This window comes from Urocitellus parryii, chromosome 7 (genome assembly GCF_045843805.1).
Source record: "Urocitellus parryii isolate mUroPar1 chromosome 7, mUroPar1.hap1, whole genome shotgun sequence".
Taxonomy (NCBI): domain Eukaryota; kingdom Metazoa; phylum Chordata; class Mammalia; order Rodentia; family Sciuridae; genus Urocitellus; species Urocitellus parryii.
Genome location: NC_135537.1, coordinates 15,543,231 through 15,568,342, shown reverse-complemented (window position 1 = coordinate 15,568,342; position 25,112 = coordinate 15,543,231). Strand labels below are relative to the sequence as shown.

General features: G+C 38.0%; 1 protein-coding gene across 5 annotated transcripts in view; it reads right to left on the bottom strand.

The window, feature by feature from the left end:
• Nucleotides 1-25,112, bottom strand: part of Washc5 (WASH complex subunit 5) — a 58,712-nt gene that overhangs the window by 23,472 nt on the left and 10,128 nt on the right. For 4 of the 5 annotated variants that reach the window (XM_026407288.2, XM_026407281.2, XM_026407276.2 and 1 more), the window contains 14 exons: nt 24,685-24,830; nt 23,851-23,935; nt 23,137-23,237; nt 20,954-21,146; nt 18,631-18,783; nt 15,629-15,742; nt 14,040-14,211; nt 9,481-9,608; nt 6,470-6,599; nt 4,021-4,133; nt 2,514-2,680; nt 2,362-2,437; nt 1,150-1,260; nt 159-299 (listed from right to left, as the gene is read on the bottom strand). In XM_026407288.2, the coding sequence (XP_026263073.1) occupies nt 159-299; nt 1,150-1,260; nt 2,362-2,437; nt 2,514-2,680; nt 4,021-4,133; nt 6,470-6,599; nt 9,481-9,608; nt 14,040-14,211; nt 15,629-15,742; nt 18,631-18,783; nt 20,954-21,146; nt 23,137-23,237; nt 23,851-23,935; nt 24,685-24,830 (1,830 nt within the window). The remainder of the gene's footprint in view (nt 1-158; nt 300-1,149; nt 1,261-2,361; nt 2,438-2,513; nt 2,681-4,020; nt 4,134-6,469; nt 6,600-9,480; nt 9,609-14,039; nt 14,212-15,628; nt 15,743-18,630; nt 18,784-20,953; nt 21,147-23,136; nt 23,238-23,850; nt 23,936-24,684; nt 24,831-25,112) is intronic. The other variant, XM_026407303.2, reaches the window with a different exon arrangement.

The following is a 25,112-nucleotide window of genomic DNA, read 5'->3' as shown; positions in this document are numbered from 1 at the left end:
ACTATACTCAAAAGGTAAACACTGGTCATCACAAGAGTGTGAGAAAATGAATCAGAATCAGTCTAGTGGTCCCAGGTCATGGCGGTGACACAGGCCTGTGATAGTTCCTGGCTTTTAGTTTTAAATATGAAAAGGCAGCAGTCAGGGAAACATGGCACCTCGTATCGTGGGCTGAGCTGAGCATAGTCCCGCAGCTTGTCTTTGTCCAGGCGGGTAGGCACCTCGATGATATCGTGGGTCTGAAGCTTTATGATCTTTAGAAGAGATGTAAACATGCTTTCTGGGATGATTTGCAAAACCTGTGAGGGCAGAGAAAGGGAGAAATACAATTGCACACCCTCGTTTTATTTTTCTTAGCTGTCAGATATTAGGATGATAGTAAGAAAAAGGGTTCTGGTGTGCACGAGCAGCAGTCTGTCTACAGGAGGTAATGCTGGAGAACTTAGCAGAGCTGCTTTCCTAATTGCTAGCAGCTGCAGCTCCCTCCTTCCAACATTAACTGCCCACAGAATAAAAATAATCCTTCAAAGTGCTGCAAAAAGATTTTTAAAAGACTGAGGTTCAGGGTTGGGGATGTGGCTCAGTGACAGCGCACTTGCCTGGCATGCATGAGGCCCTGGGTTCAATCCTCAGCACTGCAAGGAAAAATAAAAACTGAAGTTCCAAGACATCAAGTATCATCGTTGTAGAGTACTCTGTTAGTATGTGATAGATGAATTTTGATCCAGGCATGTCTGGCTTCTTGTTGAACCATACGATATTCAAACTTTCAAGGACCCCAAGAAAGCTTGAATTAAGTTCAGATGAGGCTATGTTGGATCTAGCTCTCTTTCACCAACCAATTGTGACTTTGAAGACACTGCTACAATCTCTGTTCTTCCCTCTCTGCATCTATAAAATGGTAGTCAATACCATTAGCATTCAAAAAATAGATATAAAATTTCTTTGAAAGTAAAGTCTGCCTGTCTATAATAGCAGGAAGAATACATTTATTTGCAAGTATTACAAATTTCTGGAATCAAGTTTAAAACAAACAAACAAAAAAGGAACACAATATACATTTTATAGGGCCCAAGTATACTTCTGTATTTTAAACAGCAGTTAGCTAATCAGCTAATCAAAGCAAAATCACCTGTATGTACTTCTTACCTTTCTCACATAGGACACCAATTCACCAGAATAATATTGAGACACACTGAGAAGGTCAGGGCTATTTGCTTGATTGATACGAAGAAGAGGCAGGTCAAGGGCAGAGGCAAGCTGTTAGAAAAATAAGATAATTACTATTTCTGTTTTTAAAAAGTCCTAGAAATCTTTTTCTCCAGAATATGTAACATATAACAAAATACCTGGGCCTTACACAATGGAGGGCAACAACCACCAAACCTTGTCAATATCATGAATAGTTTCTGACAATATATTTAAAAAAAAAATAGAGTCACCTATTAAGGCGATAGCTTTTCAAATGTGATTCCTGGATCATCAGCATCAGCATTACCTGGGAACGTTTAGACATGCAAATTGTGGGACCCCATCCCAGACTGACTTCAGAAGCTCCAGGAGTGGGGTCCTGTGATCTGTGTTGCAATAAGCCCTCCAGGTATTTCTGATGCATGCTCAAGTTTGAGAGCCACCATGCTAAAGGAGACAACTACTTCTCTGTGGAAAAGAGACATTCTAATTGGTGGACTACTGAATTCATCCAACCTGAGATGTCATCAAGTATGAGAAATGTCATTATTTTATGTGCCACTCAGAAAGAACTAAAGTGTTGACAACTAAACTATGATATGCCATCCATTATAAAACTCATTTAAAATTAGAGACGTTAAAATATGAAAAAATTACAGCTTGGAATTGACATATCTGGTAACTGTCAGAAGACACTGAGCAAACTATTTGTTCATTTATTATGCTCTGAAATGACCTTGAGAGTAAGGAACATGATTGTGTTGATCATCACTATTCCTTCACCTTTAGAGTATAGACTAGTTTGTAGTAGAGGTTCAATAAAAATCCTTCTAATGAATAAATAAAAGGACTTAATTTACATCTAATGAATAAAGACCCAAGGAGTCACATTTTTAGTACACTAATAAAACTTAAAAATATTTATTTATTTAAAAACAATATTCTGTAACATATTCCAACTTATTTAATCAAACTTCAAATATTTCTGGAATCTTTAGAAACTATGTTCTTGGAAGAACTGCTAATAATTTCCAGTGTACAAAAATGCTGAAATGATCCAACTTCCTGAAAAGATGAAACCTTTTGGGCTGATCAATGAGTGAGGCAAGGTGAAGGCCACAAATCCTTCGTGGTGTGACTAAGAATGTGACCGCACGGTTCTTTGCCTACCTTCAGGAATGTGGCTCTGAGTTTAGTGACCATGGACGGGTTTACTCTTATGCTTTCTTGCATGATGGATGTGAAACTGTAAAAGAAATACATTTCTAAGAAGATGTTCCAGTGGACTTCATCGAGGGCAAATGTCAGTCTGTCCATGTTACCTGTCAATTAACTGCCAAGCAAAAGAAAGGTCCCCGACGATCTGCATTGTGATCAGGACCTCCTCTTTAATGTTAATGGTCCTGATCATTTGATGGAGGAACTTTCGAGTATCAGCGAGGAACTGACACACTTGCAAATTTGATTCCAACTGATGAAATTCTTGAACCTGTTACATAAGTACATTTAGTTTAAAAGTTCTGGTCTTTAAAGTACTCATTTTCCCTGAAAATACTTCATACAAGGCACACTATTAACAATTTCTTGATAAACTTTTTATTCCAGATTATAATTTCAGAAATACATAGCTAAATCATAAAAAGCTGTATAACTTTCCAGGATTAGAAAATGCCCCATCCAGTTTGATCCTATATGTACAGGACATAATAAGTGAATGCTCTCATTTTCCATTTTACTATAAATAAAGATATATTGGAAAATGCTCTTAATTCTTTATCTGACTATCACTGCCTAAGAAAGATAATAAGCTACATCACAACCAACGTGTTGGTGCTTATACATTATTTTCTTTTAGTATATTCTTTAAAACAAAATAATGATGCCATAATGTCCTAAAAATTTCATGTGTATAACTCAAGAGGTATGGATTACATGCCAAACTAAATAGGCTAAACACAGAAGGCATTAGAGATTTACAAAGTTGTTTCTAGTGTACTGTAGACTGAATAGCCTCCCAACAAGCATAATAGAAATAGTACAAGCATGCAATTGTTTTGGAATGAGAAACTCTGGTATGCTAACTATGGAGTATTATACTGTGTTGCCATCCTAAAAGACCTCAAAGAAATAAGAAAAAGCCTGAAGAAAGTCTGCCAAATGAAATAGTATTAATTATATCTCTACAAATGTACAATCATACCAAATTGGACAGTGTTACAGATAATGAGTCTAGATGAGGTTTAAATAATAGTCTATGCTTGTATGTTCTGATGCTATTATTTTGCATTTCAAACCTAGTTAAATATACAATTAAACATTTAAGAGTGGTGAGGTAGAATCAGTGTTTTGGGTATAATCATTTTTGAATCATTAAAACACTATTTTTTTCCAGAAAATAACATATACCACTTATAAGCATATGATCACTACATAATTATTTTCATTTTTGCTTATTTATTTCTAAGTTTGCCCTAGGTACATCATTTTTACAAACCTAAAACATTGCATATATGCACAGTTTTGTTTTTGCTTTCACCTCTTCATCACACTTTTCCCAACATCTCTAAATCACTTTCATAATTATTTTTCTAAAACTATAGGTTTTCTGGAGTTGAATATCTTCACCCCTGCTATTTTTATAGTCATGCTGGTCACTGAATTTATTCCCCCAATAGGACACTGCATGTAACAGTACAGGGAACATATTAACTCATATTGCTTTTGCTGCTGATGAAATCTTCTTTTAGATATATGTTTATGAGCAAGCTGTTGTATAGGTCATAGGCAAGACTTCTGATCCAAGAACGAGAATTTGAAGACTTTTCTTACCTCCTCCAAAGCTTGTATTAGCTGCACAGTTTTTCTGCCTGCAGCAGTGGAATCATCATAATTTAAAGACAATATTTGTTTTGAGATTTCTCTGAACCAAGCTTGAAGATTTTCTATTGATACAGAAATAAGAAAGACTACTGAAACCCAGAATTCCTGTAGCTGTGACTTTGAACTTAATTAAATTATTTTATGAGTCTAGTTCTTTATATAGAGAGTTTTTACTACATGCCGAACATTGCTTCCAGGAGTCTCCGAACAACAAAAATACCTGGAGTGTGTGTCCTCATAGAATAAACTTCTACACTAATAGCTTAGTCTAAAAAGCTTGGCAAAAGGGATTAAGGGCCCACATACATGTTATAAAACAACACGTGCCAAGGGGGCAGTAGTGGCAGAGGAGAGTTGGGAGGGAACTCCCCAGTGACAGAGGTACTGGGGAGTTTTCTAGAGAAGTGAGAGAAGGTAAAGATCTGGACAGTCAGAGAAATGAAGGGTTTTCTATCTAAATGAGGGGCAAGTATGAGCCAACTCCCAGGCTGGAATGATGGTGGCATGTCTTAGAGGGCAAAGAGAAGACCAATATGTCAGAAGCCTGAGGTCTGAGTGGGAATTCTGAGCAGGTGAGGGGTGCCATCTGCCTTCACAAACCAATAGGTAGTTCACACAGCATGAAAGGGAAGGGCTTTAACAGGCTCTGAGCACCCTGGTGTGTGAGGCAGAATTCTAGCTTGGTCTCATTTAATCTTCACTACAATGGAGGTTGGCACTGCGGACCATTTCTCAGATGAGGAGGCTGATGCTCAGAATGAAGAATCACGCTCGCGGTCACACAGCTACTAAATGGGAGAGTCAGCACCAAGTTGATTCCCTACACTTTTGTGTTTATTAAAGGAGTGGTCGAACTTTATTCAGAGTTAATGACTTATAATGCAACTTATTTCAGAAATTGGAACAAGAAATCTGTATTTGAAAAAATTTTTTTTAAAGAACTGATGAGGCACAACTCTGGAGTAGGGGAAAGAGAACAGATTTGAAGTCTGAGGCCATGAGCCAGATCAAGGCCCTGGATCTTTGTTACCTTTGGCAATGATTACGTTTTTAAAGCTTTGTTTCCTTATACATAGAACAAGGCTAAAGGTGTCTATCCCACAGGATAAAAATCAAATGATAAAGATTCCTAGGCCAAAATAAATTGCATAGCCAGAAAAAAAAAGCATAAAATGATCATGTGAATGACCTCTGAAACAATCTGGTATTCAGAAAAACATAATGGGGACTTTAACAGAGATTAATGAGCCTGATTCTAGTCAACTAATTTGGTCAGATTGTTACCGGTGGTTCTTGTTTTTCAGTCAAAATATGTTGACTTGCAAAACATGTTGCCAATTACATCACATCACTGTAAACTCACTTTCTACAATAGGAATAATAATATGCTTTGGAAATATATTTTAGAGCAACCAACTAGCATAAAATAAATCAACAAAAGCCAAAATACAATAATTACAAGTCCCTATTGATTAAAGATAGCAAAGTCATTTGTTTTTTAATAAAAAGCTATACGATTAAGTAATTGTACATATAATTAACATCAGATTCCAAAATGAATCTGATAACACCAACATCAAGCAGTAAAATAGCTTAATTTGTCACTTCAGAATTCAAAATGGTCTTCTGGGGGCAATTTGAAAGGTTCTTATACATAAAAATCTGAAGCAACGTCACAAATTTTCCTACAGAAAGAATTTCCTAAAAGAAGTAGGATCAAACTCATTTTACTTAAAACTTGAGATGTTTCCTTTCAAAAATAAGTCAGCAGCTGAGGATGTAGCTCAGTGGCAGGAGCAAAGCCCTGAGTTCAATCCCAGGTATTACAAAAAACCAATGCATACACAAATGGAAAAAAAAATACAAAACCCAACCAGTCTGTGGGCCCTCTTTTGTGCCACTAGATGCCAGATGCACTGTGGACAAGAACCAAGCAGGATTAGAAGATAAGAATCTGAGACATGATCTATGTGGGTAGTTACTAATATTCTTAGGTGACCTATCCTTCTGAGATTATAAGAGCTATGTAATCTTCCCCCAAATGCACATTAACTGTGTCATGAGCAAAGACTTGTGGACCAGGGAGTCGGGAGCAGCATCTTGACTCTCTAATCCCTATCTATGAATCAGAGTGAAAAGAACCCCTAGGTTAGCCTAATCACATATTTCAAAGATAAGATACGAAACCTGACATCCAGATGGACATGAACACAGTCCACGGGAGCACAAGGCTAGAGAAGGCCAAACTAAACCCCTTTTTTACCAAAGCTAAAAGAGAACGATGTCGTGGCAGACAATGACAAAAACAGAAGGACCTTCTGCTTGGCCAATTCCTAAGAATTCAAATAATCTGTAGACACATGCTGGACACATCCAACACCCCCTCTTAAGCTATTACCATTTTTCTCCACTCTGGTTAGGGGTTTCACTCCTGAGAAGACATCAGCAAGTTCGGTCATCCGCTCTGAGCCCTCTTTCTTATAGTACTCCCATTTGGCTTGTTTTTCTGAAAGCATTTGCTTGAACATCTGTTGACGAGACAGAGAAGATTCATTTCCTTAAGAGAAAATCCAGATCAGGCAGTTTACAAAGCGACCTGATTTATTATAAAAAAGGTACACCCCAAAGTAACATGGATCTTGATGCCTCTTCTTAAGCATTAGTATGCTATAGAAATTGAGGGTTGAAGTTAGGCTACCTCTAAGGCTGTGATCCTCAGACCAACTGCACATGAGCACAACTTGGAGGGCTTGAACGTTTTCAAATTCCTGGCTTAAGCCCTGAAGACTGAACTCAGGTCTTGGGTAGGCCCAAGAATAATCAACATTTTAATGTGAAATTATATCTGTGGTCTAGACAACAGTTGCTGTCATTCCAATGTAATTAGGGAAAATTTGAGTATTAAAACTTGCTGGATGATGAAGTAATGAACTAAATTACCTACAGAGGTTCTTTCTTACTATATTAAGCAAAAATTCTGTTTATTAATTCATTTCTGCCTAAAACTTAAAACCTGTGAAGACTTAGGAAGAGGATAAAAGGGTGTAACTCAGGATTCTGCCCTGGAAGAAACTTAAAAAGATTACTTATTTTTCATTAAATGATATGCTGTCTCAGAGAGAGGTACAGGATTTCTTTCACTGGGCTCTTCTTACAAGGTAAATATGCATAAATGCTCATTTTCCTCTTAATAAATTCTTCATTCCTAAGCATTATAATCAAATTGAATGGATGAACAATGGAGGGAGAGTCCATCTTCAGAAGAGATAATCCAGGCTGGATGGGATGTTGTGGGGTCTGTGGAGGAGGAATCTTAATGACCCAGCAGGTTGATTTGTCAGATGAAAACAAGAGCCTACTCTGTCTTCCTGGGTACTGGGCTCAATCAATGCCATTTCACAGCAGTACAGCAGCAACCCAAGGTCACCAGAGGTCTTCATGACAGACCAAATGGCCTCAGGCCCTTCAAACACTTACTGAACTCACAGGTTTCTTATCTTCTAAGATACAATTTGGGATGGCAGATGGTCCTTGAGTTGGGAAATACACTGTCATATAAAGATTAGAAGAAACACAGGTCCAATCACTGTGTTTACAGAAGAATCAGAGACAGACTCTACAACAGGTTGAGGTGGGATGTAGGAGAGAGGAAATAAAAGAATGAAGTTGAAACGTCACAAATTCAAAGACAACATTTCCTTGCTCAATTTGTGTTGAGTCGTTTTATTTTTCTTATCTACCAGAGTTTTCTCTTCTTGAAGTCCTTTCACAATGAGCCCCTTAGGCTGTCTTCTCTCTCCTTTCTACCAGAGCAGACAGAAGGAAGAAGCCCATATAACCAGCAGAATCCAGAGAACAAACTTAGGTTCAGAAGTCCAGGCTTGGTCAGTCAGGTGGCCCACACTTGTCCTGATTTGCACAACTGCGCTGAACCAAATAGATGTGGGTGGCTGGTGCCATGGTTGATGATCCTAACAGGCCCAAGGGCATTCTCCTTGAGGGAAACCTTCCTGCCTCTGAAAGGTCAGCGGTGCGTTTGACCATGCCTGGTTACTGCTCTGGCCCTTCCCTGGTTCCTTATCTAGGTTTATTCTTTCTTTCTTCCATACTATACTAAGAGCACCTAGATAGAAAGGGCATGCCTTGTTCATTTTTAAATTCTTAGCAGCTCACTGGAAACAGGAGGTATTCAATAATTATTTGCTTTTAGAAATGAAACACTGAAATTATTAAGTATATCAAAAAGGGATAGCATTTTTCTGATCTTATAAAATTATATGCAGATAAAAATCACTGGAAACATTTAGCACATGCTAAATGTTAATAATCAGCATCTACTTCTTCAGAACGATTTAGTAGGGGAATATAGCATTCTTCCATGCCTAGAAGACAAAGAAGCATCTACTGTACCACTGACCAGACCAAGGCAAGGTGACGACTAGTTTTGAAGCCCACCTGATTCAAACCCCCAGGTTAGTGTTTTAGAACCTGGGCACTTCCAGATATCCTCCACTTTTATTATGCCCATACAGATTTCTTTAGGAGTAAGACTAACTATAGAATTTCCCTTAGCAACCTCAAAAAATTCCTTAAAGTTCTTATAAGTTCCTTGTTAAATGTAAATTCCCCACCTTTCCCAATAGGTCCTTGTGGCTCTTAGAATAAAGACAAATCCCACCAGGTCCCACACGGGCTAGCTCCTGCCCACCTCTCAGCCTCCTTTTGCATCACTTGTCTGTTATTCTCTCTCTGCAGTGCAGTGGTCTTTCAGGCTTGAACGGGCCATGCTCTCCCCTAGCCAAGAGGACTCAGACACAGAGATGCACTGCTGAGCTACAGGGATATGTTCTCAGATGTGCCTAGTGATGCCATTTCCTGACTGTGTGAACATCACAGGGTGCACTGGCAAAAACTTAGATGGCTGCAATGTCACGAGGTGATAAAATCTTATGGAACCACCACGGTATATGTGGCCCACTGGTGACAGAAATGATGTTATGTTGTGTACGGCTCTCTGCTTTTCTGTCCCTAAAATGTTCTCCAACATGTTCCCTACTTATTTAGCTAACTCCGACAGATCTTTCTCTAGGGTTCTTCAGAAGCTCTTTTCTGTTCTCAGGGAGTCTCACAGGCCGGGATCCTTTGTTTTAGGTACTCAAAGAATTGTGTTCCTTTCCTTCAGAGCACAAATCTCACTTTGTATATTTTCATGAGTGTGATTTCTCTGATTAGTGTCTGAATTCTTCATTAGACTCTAATGTCCACAATCCTGTGCATTTTTCACAACTCAACAACAGTAGGCTGTAGCTTGAATCAGTGACACAATAATTAAACCCTAATCTTTTCTTAAAGATATTTTTAAACATAAAACACCTAACACTGTGGTGATTATTCATTCAATATTTTTACCTCTTTGAGTATAAACTCAAATTGTGCAGTATCCAATAGCAACTGGAAGAGGATCTTGGGATTGTACCTAGAGTCTGTTAGAATCTGGTCCTTGATTTGACGAAGGCGTTTGTTGTTTGGGTCACAGGCTAGAAATAGGAAAAAAAGAGGTATCTACTTATTAAATATGTAGAAAATACCTATGAAATAAAATAAATTCTTAAGTACTTTCCTTCATTTTAAGCATTTAAAAAGCATTAAGGACAATGCTTAATGGTGGTGAAATAGATTGCTATAGAGTATAAATAAACAGTTAAGTAACAGTTGTATCTGACAGAGAATGCCATTCCCTGAATAAAGAAAAGCAAGTTATAAAACAATTTCCAAAGTTAATAAGAATTCTGGGGTTGGCTTATATTAACTACTTAATATGAATGGGCAGAGCCTTCTGGTACCACTTTATAGGAAGGTGGGCTCCTTAAGTCCTATCTGTTTAGAGATGATTTTGGTTTAGGCACCAGTACATGCCATTCAGTTGTGTACAGGCAGGCCCAATACTTGCATGTTTGCAAGGCGGGCTCTTGGCTGGCAGCTGAAAACTTGGATTTTGGTAAGAGTTCTCACCACTTCATGTACTGGTAAGAATGGCTCACTAGACCTTAACTGTTTGCACAATGTGATGCACGCTGAACATCTGCTTTCCTTCTGGAAGCCCGTGCTGGGCAGAGGCTACCTCCATGTTCAGCTCCCAGTAAACAACCTGGGAAGCCGAGTCTCACATTGCCTGGCTGGCAACATCTCCCACTTATTGTCAGAATTGTTGCTGGGGAATTCAGCAGGTCCTCAGCGGCTTCACTGGGAGACGACCCTTGGAAGCTTGTGCCTGGGTTCTCCTTGCCTTTACCCCATGTGCATTTTTCCTTTGCCATTTTGCTTTCAGTCCTGTTGCAAGGATTAAATGGAGCTGATAGTACTACCATATTCTGAGTCCTCTTAATGAATCATTGAGCCTGGGGTGGGCTTGGGGACTATCTGACAAAAGACAGAAGCAGGATTACCCACACAGACATGGCACATGGCGTCTCCAAACAGGAAGAACAGACCTTGGCCATCCTGCTTCTTATAAAAGGCCAGAGGACGCAACAGACACTTGATCCTTTCTGGACTATCTACTACCTAGCACACAGACCCTAAAGCAACTAGGCCAAGGTCATAATATCAGGCAGGTATCTGACCCATGGAAAAAACAGCAGATGTTCCAATTCACAGTCAGCCTATCAGCTGTCAAAAACCAGTTAAAGAAAATAAACAAGTCAAAAGAAAAGAATAAAAGTGCTGATTTTGCTGAGATCATTTTATAGGGGCGATTAGTTAAGAAAGAAAAAAAAAGTAAGACAAAGCAAAGATACTCATTAACTAAAGCTATCTAAACTGCAAATAAAGTCAAAATAAAAACTTGACGATAACAGGCATTGCCAAAAAGTTCACAATTGAATAGGGCACAAGATTCATGTCAGTTGCTCTAGAATTTCCCATGCATGCTCCTGCTTGCTTAGCCCCCCCACCCCCAACCCAACCATTAGCCCAAGATGTCTGGCAGGTAGAGCAGGACCATGTTGTGGTCATGCCATGGGGAGTTTCTGGTGTCTCAGTTATGGTGAAGTCTATGGATGCCCATTTTATATATTGATTTCTAAGTTACTCCATCAGGATGAGTTTTTGTGAGAAATTACAGAGTTCTGATTTCTCATGCATTCTTCAGAACTCCCTGGGAAGAAATGTACTGGAGCTGGTGAACCCTAATTAAACAAAAAAGCAACTGTTCAGCTTCATATTTGCCTAACTAAAAGACAAAACCAAAAGAATTTTGGATTTCTACTTTTCTTAATTAAAATGCAGGATTTCTATTTCTCTTAATTCTAAAGAAGAAACCTTTTGTTAATGATTTACTTTCATTTTTGGATAGGGGATAGAAGTATCCAGGTGATAAGCAAATATACTGTATATCTCCATGTGCATTAACATTTAGTTCCTTAGTATAAACCAGGGCTGGTTCCAGTCTTCCCATGGCTGGATCATCTCTTTCCCATCTGACCCTCAACAAACTGTGGAAACTGGTCATAGAATTATGGTGACCTCAGGGTCAGGATTCTTCAGCTGGTCTACTTTGCTTATCCAATGTTGCTCACAGGGTGTTCCTCGCCAGCTGCAAGGCACTGTGGGAGCAGCCCAAGTCTGGGGGAAATGCCTCCAGAGAGCTAAAGGGGACAACAGGCGAACCTGCCTGCCTTCTGTACACTCTGACAGAAATAACATAGAAGCTAAATAAGCAGTTACTTCCCCCATATCTGACTCAGCCAGATAGGCAAATCATTTGTTTCTGGTAAATCACATCCTTGTGCAATCAGGTCAGACGACTGCCAGGTTCAAAAATGGAAAAGAGATGTGGCTGAAGATAAAAGCCCAGACCCCTGGCAGGCTGGTTTGCCCCTGGCATGACTGCAAATCCAAGAAGCAACTGGCTTCCAGAACATAGGCGTGACTGTCCTACAGTCACACAGAAGATGAAAATGAGGCTGAGTCACTGGAAAACTACAGCTGGTTTTATGGTAGGTAAAGTGAGGCTTGAGTTGTTTATATGCTTATAAATGGTAGACTGCTGGTGGAGGGGAGAGTAAGCTGAGTCACTCTAGTAAAATCCTGAAAGTAAATGAGTCTTTATGTAAATGAGAAACCCAGCTAATTAAAAACGGATCAATTAGATGATTAAGATCTTCAACCAGAGGATTCACACTGTGGGTAAACTGTAACTGGATCTAGGCCAATATCGAAAATGATGCAAAAACCTGGAAAGTAGTTGTGAGGAAGGTTTATGAAGCTGGAGAGAAGGCTGCAGAGAAATCCAATGACTTTCAGAGATGAAGGATGAGGAAGTTCAACTGCTGTTTCCACTGCTGACCACTCCCAGGAAGTGGAACAGATGGGAAACACACTGTGAAGAGCTTCTTGACTGGAAGGTAGTGAGGCTGGGGCTACCATGCTACTAAGGGAGGCTGAAGAATAATCTGGTGTGGACAGTTTTTTTGCGACACAGTCTCATCTGAAAAAAACAATTGTCTCAACTACTGTTGAAAGTAGTAGCTGTGTCAGGGCAGGCCCTCCAGAAAAGCTGGTTGAATGAAAAACAAAAAGCAGAGGGCTTTCGAGGGCTGCTGAATGACACAGCTCTTCCGGGCTGGAGTATGCAGACCTGGACGAGTGAATTCATTCATGTTGAAGAAGCATTTTCTAAGCATAAAGAACTGTGCCACCTCTGAACAAGCTCAGAGGTGTCAGTCAACTTACTTATCTTTCTACCATTAAAGCAGAGGTTTTTAAAGTCAGGGCTCACGGTCTGTTGGGGGCACTCCACAAATCTGTGAAATTCCTGAACTTGATAACCAAACTCTGTGTGGATAGAGGGTCTCATAGGGGACAATGGCCCAGAAAAGGCTGAGTCCCATTTTACCTTATATAACCACTGTGGTTTAGCCAGGTCCTCAGCTATTTTTCTGTCCTTCCAAAATCATACCATTGATTCCACCATTTCTGCAATCCAGAATTTCTTCTGCCTTTTATTTCAAAATCTTATCAAAGGTTGGCCAGCTCCTGACCTCCTGGACAGAGCCTTTCCTGACCTCCTCTGCTCTCTTACCCCTGCAGTGTTTCTCTCCCTACTCTGGACTCAAGCCATACCCACTGTCTCACACACTGGCTCTTATTTACTGCCAGGGACCTTGTGTCACTTTCCTTTGGCTGCTCTAACAAATTACCATGAATTTTGTAGATTAAAATAACACAAATGTATTCTTTTACATTTCAGAGTTGAGAAATCTGAAACAGGGCCCACTGGGCTAAAATCAAGACATCAGTAGGGCTAGGCTCCTCTGGAAGAACTGGAGAAAACCAATCTTCTTGTGGTTTTCAGCCTCTAAAGACTTCCTGCAACCCCCGGCTTGTGGTCTCTTCATCTTTAAAGCCAGTGATGGCTGGTCAAGTCTTTTTCCAGGGACCACCTCTCTGTTTCTGACTCTTCTGCCTCCCTCTTTTTTATTTATGGACTCTTGTGATTACACAGGTCCATTGGGATGATTTCCTTATTTTTAGGTCAGCCGATTAGCAACCTCAATTCCCTTTGCCATGTGTTATAACACATCTACAAATTCGAGGGATTAGGACATGGACATTACATTGTGGGGTGCCTGGGAGGCCTTATTCTGCTTACCACAGATCTGCAGTTACCAATCTTTATATGTCTGTATCTGTTCTACACATTAGGACCACTGAGAAGCTTCTTCAATGTGGGAGCTAAATGTCACCATATTCCCCAGCATCCACTAGGGTGTATGCCTGATGGAAGAGCTTTTCAGGTAGGCTACAGTCTTATCCAAGTTGACAAAAAAAATAACTAGCTTAACAAGTAACTTGGCTCTCGTTCAAGGGCATTCCTCCCCGCTAAACAACTTTGCATCCTAAAGTAGATCTTAATCCTGAAAACTTTCATGTGGAGCAATATAAATGGCCACCCCTCTGTGCATTACCTGAGTCTGCTGTATGCAGCATCAACCATCGGATGGCAACATTGCAGTCTCTCAGACAGTTCAGAAGCCTTGGGATATTGTCCAGAACCATCTCTTCTCTTAAATAACCTTCTTTCAGAAACTGCTGTACCTGAGCATGTACTCTTTCACTGACAGTAGCATATCTACTTGCCTATGGGGGGCAGAAACAACTCAAATTACATTTTAGAAAGTTATTTATCTTAAAAATGAATCACATTCAATTAGATCATTAAAAAATAATATCCAGCCTTCCTACCTCCCTCACTTTCTGATAATAACATTTCTATGTGAAATGAATAACATATTGATTGTATTTATAAGGCTCAAGGGCAACTGGTTTATTGGGCATTTTTGAAAAGAACACTGGGTGACTTTGGATTTAGCCTCTGCATACACCATTTCAAATGTCAAATGGAGAACTGGACCAGGTGGCTTCTCTGATTCCTTCTATTCTCAACTTGAATGGAAAAGGAGAATAAAGACAAAAGATAAATTGCCTGTCCTATTATTGTTGAGAAAAGAGGCAGCGTACAGCAGATACAGTCAAAAGATGAGACTTCTATAGGCATATGAACCTTAATAAGAAAACACAACTCAGTGTACTGAAATTGAATTTTCAAATAAATAAGGCTTTTAGAAATTTGGTCATTTTGTTTCACTAAATCAAGAAACAAATGTTAAACATTATTAAACTAGCCAAGTTAGTTTAAAACTATCAAGAAACTTCTTAAAATAATACCAGTGGAAAAAATGCAATTTTGGAAAGGAGCTTTAGTCATGAAAAATTAAAGCTCTGATGTCAGGAAGTATGGAAATGCCACTTTCTCTGATAGATTTCTAGGATATATGCCAACTGAAATCATTTTGTACATTACTTATGGAATTCAATTTATTTGAATAAAACATGACAAAGTTTTTAGAATATTATTTTTTTATACACTGGAAACTCAATAACATAGACAGCCTGGTTGGGAATATAGCCATCCAGAAATATCAAATATACACCTTAATATTATTTTCATCTGTGCATTGACTCAAATATTTCCTTCTGCCTAGTGCTGTTATCAAAGAGACAGGATATAGCCATTAAACTTAAAAATGAAAGTCTTCAGTCTTATTGCTTAAATAAGCTAATTAGTACCTCAGAAATGATGACCACTGTAAAATATAGTGACAGAGTATTATCTACATTCAATTACCATCTTTGGCATTGACCCTACAAATAAAAAACTTTAATCCCAGCCACTGGTGAAACTAGCTATGTCTACAGGACCTGATCTTTAAGCAAGAATAAACAGTCAGTTGGAGCCTTATATTTCAGTGATTCATCTTAGGGTACTCAACCTTTCTGAGGACCCAAGTCTACAATTTACTGTACCATATAAGTTAAAAACATATAATTATTTTATCTTATTCTAAAATGCAAATTTTACTTTCCATTAGTCATGTACTAAAATGTCTATGTGGACATTTTTAAAATGCCCTGGGAAATCTACTTAGTTCATTTCCTCCTTCATAAGCCAGCTTAGCAGTTCCGAGGAGATTCTCCCTAATTAGCCAAAACCTACCTGTTCTTTGACGTTTGAAAGGTCCAGGGTATTGTTTAAAGCTGTTTTTGCAGCTTTGTAAGGTTCCCAAGCATCTCCTAGGTTAACTGTGATTCCCATGTAAATACTAATTACCTGAAAGAGAAGATATTCATTCAGTATTTGTTCAATACCTGTTCCCTTCCAGGCAAGGGGTTGGGAAAATATGAAGTTGCATAAAACATTGTTTTCTCTTTCTAGTTTGAATTCACATCAATGAAAACCTAAGATTTTCCATATATACAAGTAAGGAAACTTCCTTATGAGCACTTTGGAACAAGAGTGACAAGGTTGCTACACATGAAAAAATAACAACTGTTGAGAGCCACAGCTGAAGGGGCCCCAGCAAACTTCCAGCTGCCAGCTGATGATTGGCTCACAGCAGCCCAGCAAACTTCCAGCTGCTAGCTGATTGGCTCCTCTGCGGTGATGCTCATTGGGCTGTTTCCCCGCCCTTTCAGACCACAGAGCTGCTCATTGGGGGACTCTTTTGGCTCCGCCCATGCGACTCAGCCAATCGGCCTCAAGAGCAGGAGGAGTGGGGGGGGGGGGGTTGAGAGGCTTGTGGGAAGCCGGTGGTGGCAGTTGGGCTCTGAGGGAATTCCTGAAGAGCTCCTGTGGTACAGCTGTGTGTGTTCTAAAAATAAAGTTCATTTCTGCTTGAGAAGTGGCTCCTGAATTGTGCCCAGCCAGACTGTGGCAAACAACAAAAAAGTTTCCATTCAAACTGCTGTGTGTTAGATTCCTACAGGGAAAAGAAAAAGGGGTGCACTAGGGAGGGGACAGAAAACAATGACTTTGACTACAGCAGGTTTCCCAAACATTTCTATCCCTTATGCTCATGAAAATTGCTGAGGATTCCTAGAAGTTTTAAAAAAAATCCTATGGATATTTATCATATTCAAACTGAGAAATTTAAAAGCATTTATCAATTATTTTAAAATAATAACAAATGTTAAAATAATAATGAATCCTGGGGGTTGTCTTTTTTCTGTGTGTATGTGGGGGGGCAGCTGATTGGTGGTGAGATTTGATCACCAACTCTATTCTTTAATATTGGTCTATTCATATTTCCTTTCCCTTCTTGAGTCAAATTCAAATAATAAATTATCCATTTATTCTACATTTCAAATGTATTAATAAAATTGTTCACAGATTTTCTTACAATTAAAAAAAATCTTAAAAAAAAATCTTTATCGTACCTTAGGTTTTCTTTTCCAAACTTAACATTTAACATTGCACTTTTGCACTCTCATCAGTTTTGGTAAATATCTATTTTATAGCTCTTCAAAAAACTAGCTTTGATTGTGTTGGTTTCCTCCTTTCCTTTTTCTCTAACTCAAAAAATGTCTGCTCACATATTTATTGACTATCTTTTATTTGACTTTTTCTAACACCTTGAACTTAATGTTTGACCCATTTATTTGTACTCTTTCTTGGTTTTGGTAATGTACATAGGGTTACACATTTCTATTAAAAGCAGCTTTAACCACCGAGCACAGCTTTGTTTCATAGCACTTTGATACTGGGCAATGCTAAATATTTTTTATGTTTCTCTTTTAGCACAAGAATTATTTGGGTGTGTACTTTCCTCCAAACATTTAAAAATCTCTTTTTAATGCTGGTTTCTAATTTAGTCACACCATAGGAAAAGAATACAGTCGATCAAAAACCTTTTTTGTTTTTAACTTTGTTGACTTTCCTCAATATTGATATACATCCAATTTTCACATATGTGTCCTTTTCAATATATATAGAACATTCAGTACATAGTTTTGGGAAAACAGAATTATATAATAAGAGATGTACTGAAATTTTCCACCATAATTATGATTTTGTCCATTTTTCCTTATGAATCCATGAGTTTTTGCTTTATATATTTTGAGTATGTTATTGACTGTATATAAATTCATGAAATTCACCTCAATGGATCATTCCTTTTAATATTATAAATGATACTTTAAAAATCTGTGTTCATGTTTTTCTTTAACATTTTTTTTGTATGATATTTTCTCATTAATTTTTTTATTGGTTGATATTTGCCTGGAATATCTTTTTTTTAACCCTGGATGTCAGGTGTTTGTGGCAGAGTGTTTTTTTAGGTGTATATATAACAGGTAAAAAGTCCATATAACTGGACTTTGACCTTCCTTAATACTAAATATGCTTATAATTATAGTATGATCAAAACTTCTTTGTTAAGCTTAGGAACATGAAGCAATACTACCAATTTTTCTCTTGGTTATTCAATTCTGAGCTCCTTAGTATAATTCATGGGTGGACAGGAACCATCACCTCCTAATTATAGGTTCTTTTTATATTGTCAGGAAATTAAAGGTTTCTAATGACAGATAGTATGATTCAGTAATAAGAAGTGAAATAAATCTGCTACCTGAGAATATAATTCAACTCATTGCACTTTGATAAAACCTCTTTGTGCAGGAAAAATATTTTGTATTAATTAGGTATGTTCAGTCAGTTTCATTCCTTTAAGAGTTAATATTGTTCAGTGACATGTTTATGCAGTAATGTAAATATTAATATCTTAATAATTCTACTACAGTCATCTTGTAAATAAAACTTATTATAAAAGTGAAATTCTTATTCAAAAAACAACCAATTAGATACTAATTTTACTAGCTTAGATCATAAAATAGAAAAAAATTTTTTAAATCCTCATGTAACTTAGTTGCACTCTCAGTAGCTATAGCAAGACACATTTTTAACACATCATTTTGCCTTGAGAGAATCCATTTAAAGAAAATACTAATGGGTTTGTTAGGAAATTTTACTGATTGATTTAGTCCTTTATGGTATGATTTATTACATTTTCAACATTCTTAAAGTAGTTTTGCCTAAGTGACTTTATGTCCCATTATTTACAACATATTGACCTCTGAGTTCAAGGCCAAAAGACTAGAAAGTTGGTTCTGCAACAAATTTGCCAGACACAGAGAGAGAGAAAGAAAATCAGTAATACTTGCCCAATTATCTGGAAAGTATTTATCCACGATCTCTCTCATTTTTGCTTGATGGGTGTGAAGAATGGAAGGGTCAAAGTAGAGAATCACATACAGCATGGCGGCTTGATTTGCCAGCGCAGTGCTGCGATGTTCTGGCAAGGGATATGCTGAGACCTGTAATGCAAGCCCCAGAGGGAAGTGTTGGTGACAGCTGAAGGTACTCATGCTTGAACTCAATTATCTGTTCTGGGAATCAACAGTGTTCCAAAAGCCCATCTTTCAAGATCATGGACACACTGGAAGCAATTCTCAGGTTATATCCAGGGTCTTCCTTCTTATCTACAACCCCATAATACTCTGTTCCTTTCAACCCTTGACTCTGCTACCATTCTATGTAATTTCCTACAAAAAAAAAAAAAAAAAAAGTCCTAACCTGGCACTGCCCACAAGCTGTCCATGTCTGTGTCTTTTCCAGCACAGACAATCCTTAAAACTGACAGACTCTGTTGCTATTTTATTACGACCTGATCTGCAACTCACTGAAACTTGGCCTCTACCATTAATCATGCCAATGGAATTTCCTAATACAATTCAATAGCTGCCTTTTAGAATTCTCACTTTAAATCTTGAAGGGTGGAATTCTCTCCTTTGGTTTTCCAGATACAACTGGAAAATTGCATTTTTTCCGATACCACCCCATCTCAAGGTGATTCGCTCAGCCCTTTTTTTCAGTCTTTTAAACCCTCCCCTCAAGTATTAGGAAGCTTTGGCTGCAGAGAGCACCTATCATTTTGAGTTGCACAAGCAGAAAGGGGACACTTTATCATAGACACAGCCATGCTGTATGGATCCTGTGGGCAGGAATGTGGCCAGGCCACAGGAAGAGCATTTACAATGTCTTCACTCTTTTTCTCCTTGATGTGTCTGCTCAACTTTCTCCTCTCCAGACTATTCTTCACATACTTGGCTGGATGAGGCTGCCCTCAAACTCCAAACTTTGCACAGTCCTTATTTTTAGTGAAATATTTAAACCCTCAGGCAGAGACTTTTTCAGGCCCAAATTCAAATTACCAGGAGACAGAGAATTGGCTCCATGAGCCATGAGCAGAGATGGGGGACATACATGACAGACAGAGATGGGTAACACAGAGCAGAGCCCTGTGTTAACGAGTGTCACAGGGAAGGAGAAAATTGAAACATGTTTCTATAAGACACAGACAAAATGAACCAAGAAGGAGGCAGAGGTGTAACAAGTGACTGATGTACAGAGGCAAACAGCACAGGCTTCAGGTTCAATTCACACAGACCTGAAAGCAAATGTGCCTGTTCTCTAGTCACGTGACTTTGTGAACTATGATTTAAGCTCTCCAAGGCTTACTTTTTTCAGGAGGCACATGGGGATGATGCATCATCTATTTTGTAGGACAGTGAAAAATAATGAAAATGTATGTGAAAAAACTTCCTATGAAGCTGGTTTAGATTGACTTCTTAGTGAATATCCTTAAATATGAAGAAGGCCTGGCATCTGTGGGCATCCTCTAATTTTAAGTTTTCTGGAGAAGAAAATAATCTTATTTAGACTTAACATATTGATACAAAAACTAACAGGCTACCTAAAGGACCCTTGAAAGCAGGTTTGTATAGGTGATATCCAGTCATCCTAGGTTCAGCTCTACTCCCTTCCAGTAGTAAAAATATATAATTCATTGTTCTTCAGAACAATGGAGACAAATGGTAACTTTCTTTGGTATTCATTTAAGTAATGAGTCATATAGCCCCTGGCAAGGACAGCTGAGAGAACTCTCAAACCACAGGATCTTTCCAGCCCTGCTCAGGCTGCAAACTTTGCCTGGACTCCCTTCACCCTCCCTTAAGACACCTGCTGTAATCTTGCTGTCACTGCTCCATGCACCAGTGGCACCTTATGCTTCCCTAAGACAATAATACTCAACTTGTTTTACTGAAATTCCTTCCTTGGGAACCTTTCCCCCTAAGTTACTTGCTTGTTATGGGTAGGGCCCATGGCCTGCCTTCTTCAGGGACACATCCCCAGCACCCAGCACATGAATGGGCATGAACCACGTAAAATTTCTTGAATGAGTGACTGAAAGAATAAACCTTCTTTCCAATTGCACAGATCCCATCTTCTCCCTGAAATTTCTGCTTCTCCCAGAATTAACATCCTTCCTTCCTCTATCCTACAGCCTAGCCTAAAAGGTGTTAAGAAATCATTTCTAGATGCTGTTTTACTCTTTTTGAAAAGAAGGATGGAAAGGATTAACTGAGGAAGAAAGTGAATTCAGTCTTTTTAAACTATTAAGGTCCTACTAGACTTAATTCCCACCTGATTGTAAATATCGTCTGATCTCAGCCGGCCAATGACCATGCTGATGAAGGCTTCATTGATAGGCACTCTCTGGAAATAGCTCTCGGGATAGTTGGGTGGCCTTTTGGCTCCTGGTTGGCTGGAATAACCTGTACTTCGCAGCAGCTTACAAATATCATCCATATTTGAATCAGCAGAAGATCGGGCCGCACTGTCACATTCACAATGGGAAATAAAACCACACACGTTAGAAACTCGCATGTCCCCAAGTCTGTAAGTATTAGTCCTAAGTAAAGTCAACAATTTCTTTCCTAAAATCCTTGAGGCTGGATTTATTTCAGAATACAGTATTTTTCAAATATATGAAAATTACATGATTTGATCATATGCCATACAACACTGCAGCAGGATTCAAGTTGACATACCACAATTAACACATGTTTAATAGTTCTGGAGTAAAATTTATAAAATTCACAAAATCAAGATTAGTGAAACTGCCTCATCTCTGTTCTGAGTAGGTTCTTACTCTAAACAATTTCAGGTTAGATCAGCTTTGGCTGCCAAATATGTGACTGTGTGTCTGTACATTCATATATGCAGATTTCCTCAGGGCTCTTTGATTTTCAGAATTATGGATGAAGAACATGAAACCAAACTAACATTATACAAATTAAAAACATTTTTTAATTATTTCAATTTAAAGCGGTATATATTTTAACTGGCTTTTCTTGGCATGCTGATCTCTTGATAGGGATTAATAAAAATACCTGAAATTTTCAGGGTAGAAGAGTGAACTCTGAAGGAAGTGAGCTAGACTCAAAGAATCTTGGACTTGAGCTGACCTGCTCTTTGATGGAAGTACCTCCTTCACAACACTGACCTGCAATCGCTCAAGGTGTCTTCAAAAATGGGCACTCATGTTCTAATGAACTAGCTGTGCTGCCTAAAGGGACAATGTCTGTTTTCAAAGCTGGGCTTGTTAAACAGGCATTTTTTTCTTCTCCTTTACATTACAAATTGCTTTCACTTTTCTAGCTACTTTCAGAAATGTAGGCAGGGTTATTCAAGTTTCAGTTTTAAAAACATGGATGTTACAACAGCTTATGATCAAACCAATGTGAATGAATACACACACTGGTAGATACTTCCTTCAGATACCAAAAAAGCTTAAAAGAGGCAGGTGAGGTGAGAAGCCTCAGATGAATGTATAGCTAAGGAGACAATGTTACAGAAAATATAATGTCTTGGGGCTGGGATTGTGGCTGGGTGGTAGAGTCCTCGCCTAGCACAGGTGGGACCCAGGATCGATCTTCAGCACCACATAAAAATAAAAAAGGCATTGTGTTGTGTTCATCTACACCTAAAAAGTAAATATTTTTTTAAAAAAAGAAAATATAATGTCTTGAATAATCTCCTTTCTGTTCTGTTTCTCTTGCTCTTTTTATTTTGTCCTAATTTGTAAGTTTGAAAATGTTAATTTTATTCCTCATTTATTTAGCCCAAGTTCTTAAATGATTTCTGGTTACTGACTGTTTCTTTCCTGAATCTATTTCCTGCATGGACCTTGTGTCTACTTTCTGACTTATTCATTGAACTGTACTCTGGATAATGAAAATAAAAAGTTGGTGAGGGGCCTTCTGTTTTCAGGACTCTACTTTCTGAAGACTCACAGTTCTGAACAGACACACACAACACAAGATCCTGGATGAGCACTGCATGTTGTTTTTGTGTCTATGTATATATGGGTGAGAATTCAGTTTCAACCTGATCTTGAATGATAACTTTTCAGTCATTGACTTGAAAATGACAACAGAAAATTCATTTGTTTATGTCTGCCGAGAAGGCATATTTAAAAACTTAGCAAATACAGAAAAAACAGTCCGTAAGACTTCCATAGTTCTCTGAAACCTATCTTTGAGATAGACAATTCAGAATTCAGATTCCTTTTTTAAAAAGTTGAGTTACTATGATAGACATGATAATCTTTTTATCTCTAATAATCTATAGTACTATTTTTATATATACAAGTTATTTGATGCATAATCATTTACTATGATGTAAAATGTTAAGTAACTGCTATATTCCTACATATGTTTTACATTCTATACCACATTGCCACTGTTCCCAGTAGTATTATGAGCACATACACCACATTTCACCAGTAATGGGGTTTGGGGTGTGCAAGCTTAGCCCAGGGATACCTGTATCGATAGTAAGAAACTAGCATTCTCTCTCTGACTTCTCCTTCAATCTTTTGGTCGATGACCAGCAGCATAACTCCATATAAGTACAGGGCTTCACACTATGAAGAGAAAAGATAGTGGACAACTCGAAGGAGTATTCATTTGTAAGGAGCAAAGATGACAATGGTGAAAAAGACAGCTTTGATTTAATTGGTCCTTTATACTTCAAGGAAAATGTAAGTTTTCTGCAAAGGGTTCTCACCTTCCATACAGAATGGGCTTTGAGACTTTACTCAACAAAACAAATTTTAATTCATAGTGATTATCTTTTCATTGGTTTATTTTTTTAGATTTTGCTTGGGATACCAAAGTGAAACCCCAATATTCTGATACCTCTTCATCATAAAGTCATTCACATATTTAATAACATTTTTTAATTGGTTAGTATGTACTAGGTACCAGACTAGATGTCTGGGATGCAAAAGGTAAAGAAGATAGAATTCTTTCTAAGGAAGTTCATAACCTCCACATTATAATTGAATCCTTTATTCATTTATAATTTTATTCACTGTCTATGTTCTAAACTCATGTGTGAACTTGCTAGCTAAAAGATAATTATCAGGTTATTGGCTTCTTTTTAAAGAATGACATTTTGTATGTGTTTGCGACTTATAGGGGAACTAAAGAGTTTCTGTTCTTGCATTTCTACTTTATGTGTTCAGAATTACTTACTAGAAGTTGTTTTCCATCTTCATTGAGAAGCACAGTTTCTAAGGTTTGCTGAATATAAACACCTTCATTGAGATCATCTAGATATCTAGAAAAGAAAACCCAGAGCAACTTATTCATGTACAATAGAAACTTTAACATCTTTGAAGAAGGAAAGATTTTTAAAAAATAAGGCAGGGAATCAGACATTCTGGCTTTAACTAGTTTGTGGCCCTTCATGCTCTTAAGAACCTTAGTGTCTTATGATCTGTAATTCAGTGATTTAGGGCCACAAGTTGGTATTTATGGTTGTAAATGTCACATAAAAGGAGTATTCCTTAGTCCTGATCATGAATTATAAGTATCTTAGGTGTACATAGGAACATTGAAAAGTTGTTTAAAGGTTAATGAATAATAAACTCTCAAGAATTATAGTCAGAAAGTGAACTTACAAAATAAGCAAGTTCACCCCTTTTTACTTCTATATAATATGCTAGAGTATGATGAAAAATCTAGAGGGCTGAAAGCTGTATGACTTGGTATAACCAAGTTTATGATACTCCCAAGAGCAGGATATTATAATAAAACCTGGGCCCTGTCAGGCCAGAGTGAGATGGAAGAGCTGACCAGAGCGTGAGAAAGCTCAGGGAGGAGACAAGGGGCTTGGCGTGTGGTTTTGGGGGATCTATAATAGTTTCAAGTCTTAGGAAGCCCAGTGTCCAGGGACGGAAAAGAATACATATGGCATAAATGAGTAAATTTTACAGTAACTCAGAAAAACGTACATATTCTACTGGGTCCCTTCTCCCTCTCACCTATTTATTACCAGAATGAGCTATTTACTAAAGTAATCAATACCTGTTTAAGTCTACAATATATTTATGTACACTTTGAAATGCTAAATAAAATCTGGTCACAATTTCTATGTTGTTTTCCCGAAATTCTTCATCTAAATCCTGGAGCTCCGGCTTAGCTTCCAATTTGCTTTCACATAACTCAGGACCCTAAGGAAAAAAAAAACCCAAAACACAGAGACATTTATGTGAAATACCAATGAAAGTGTCCTTGTTGGTAACAATCTCTAAATAGTATTTTAAAAATTTGTTCCTCTCTTCTTTTTTTTTAATATTTAGTTTTAGGTGGACATAATATCTTTATTTTATTTTTATGTGGTGCTGAGGATCAACTCCAGTGCCTCATGCATGCTAGGTGAGCGCTCTAACACTGAGACATAACCCCAGCCCTGTTCCTTTCTTCTTACCTATTAAAAATTTAAAGCAGAGCAA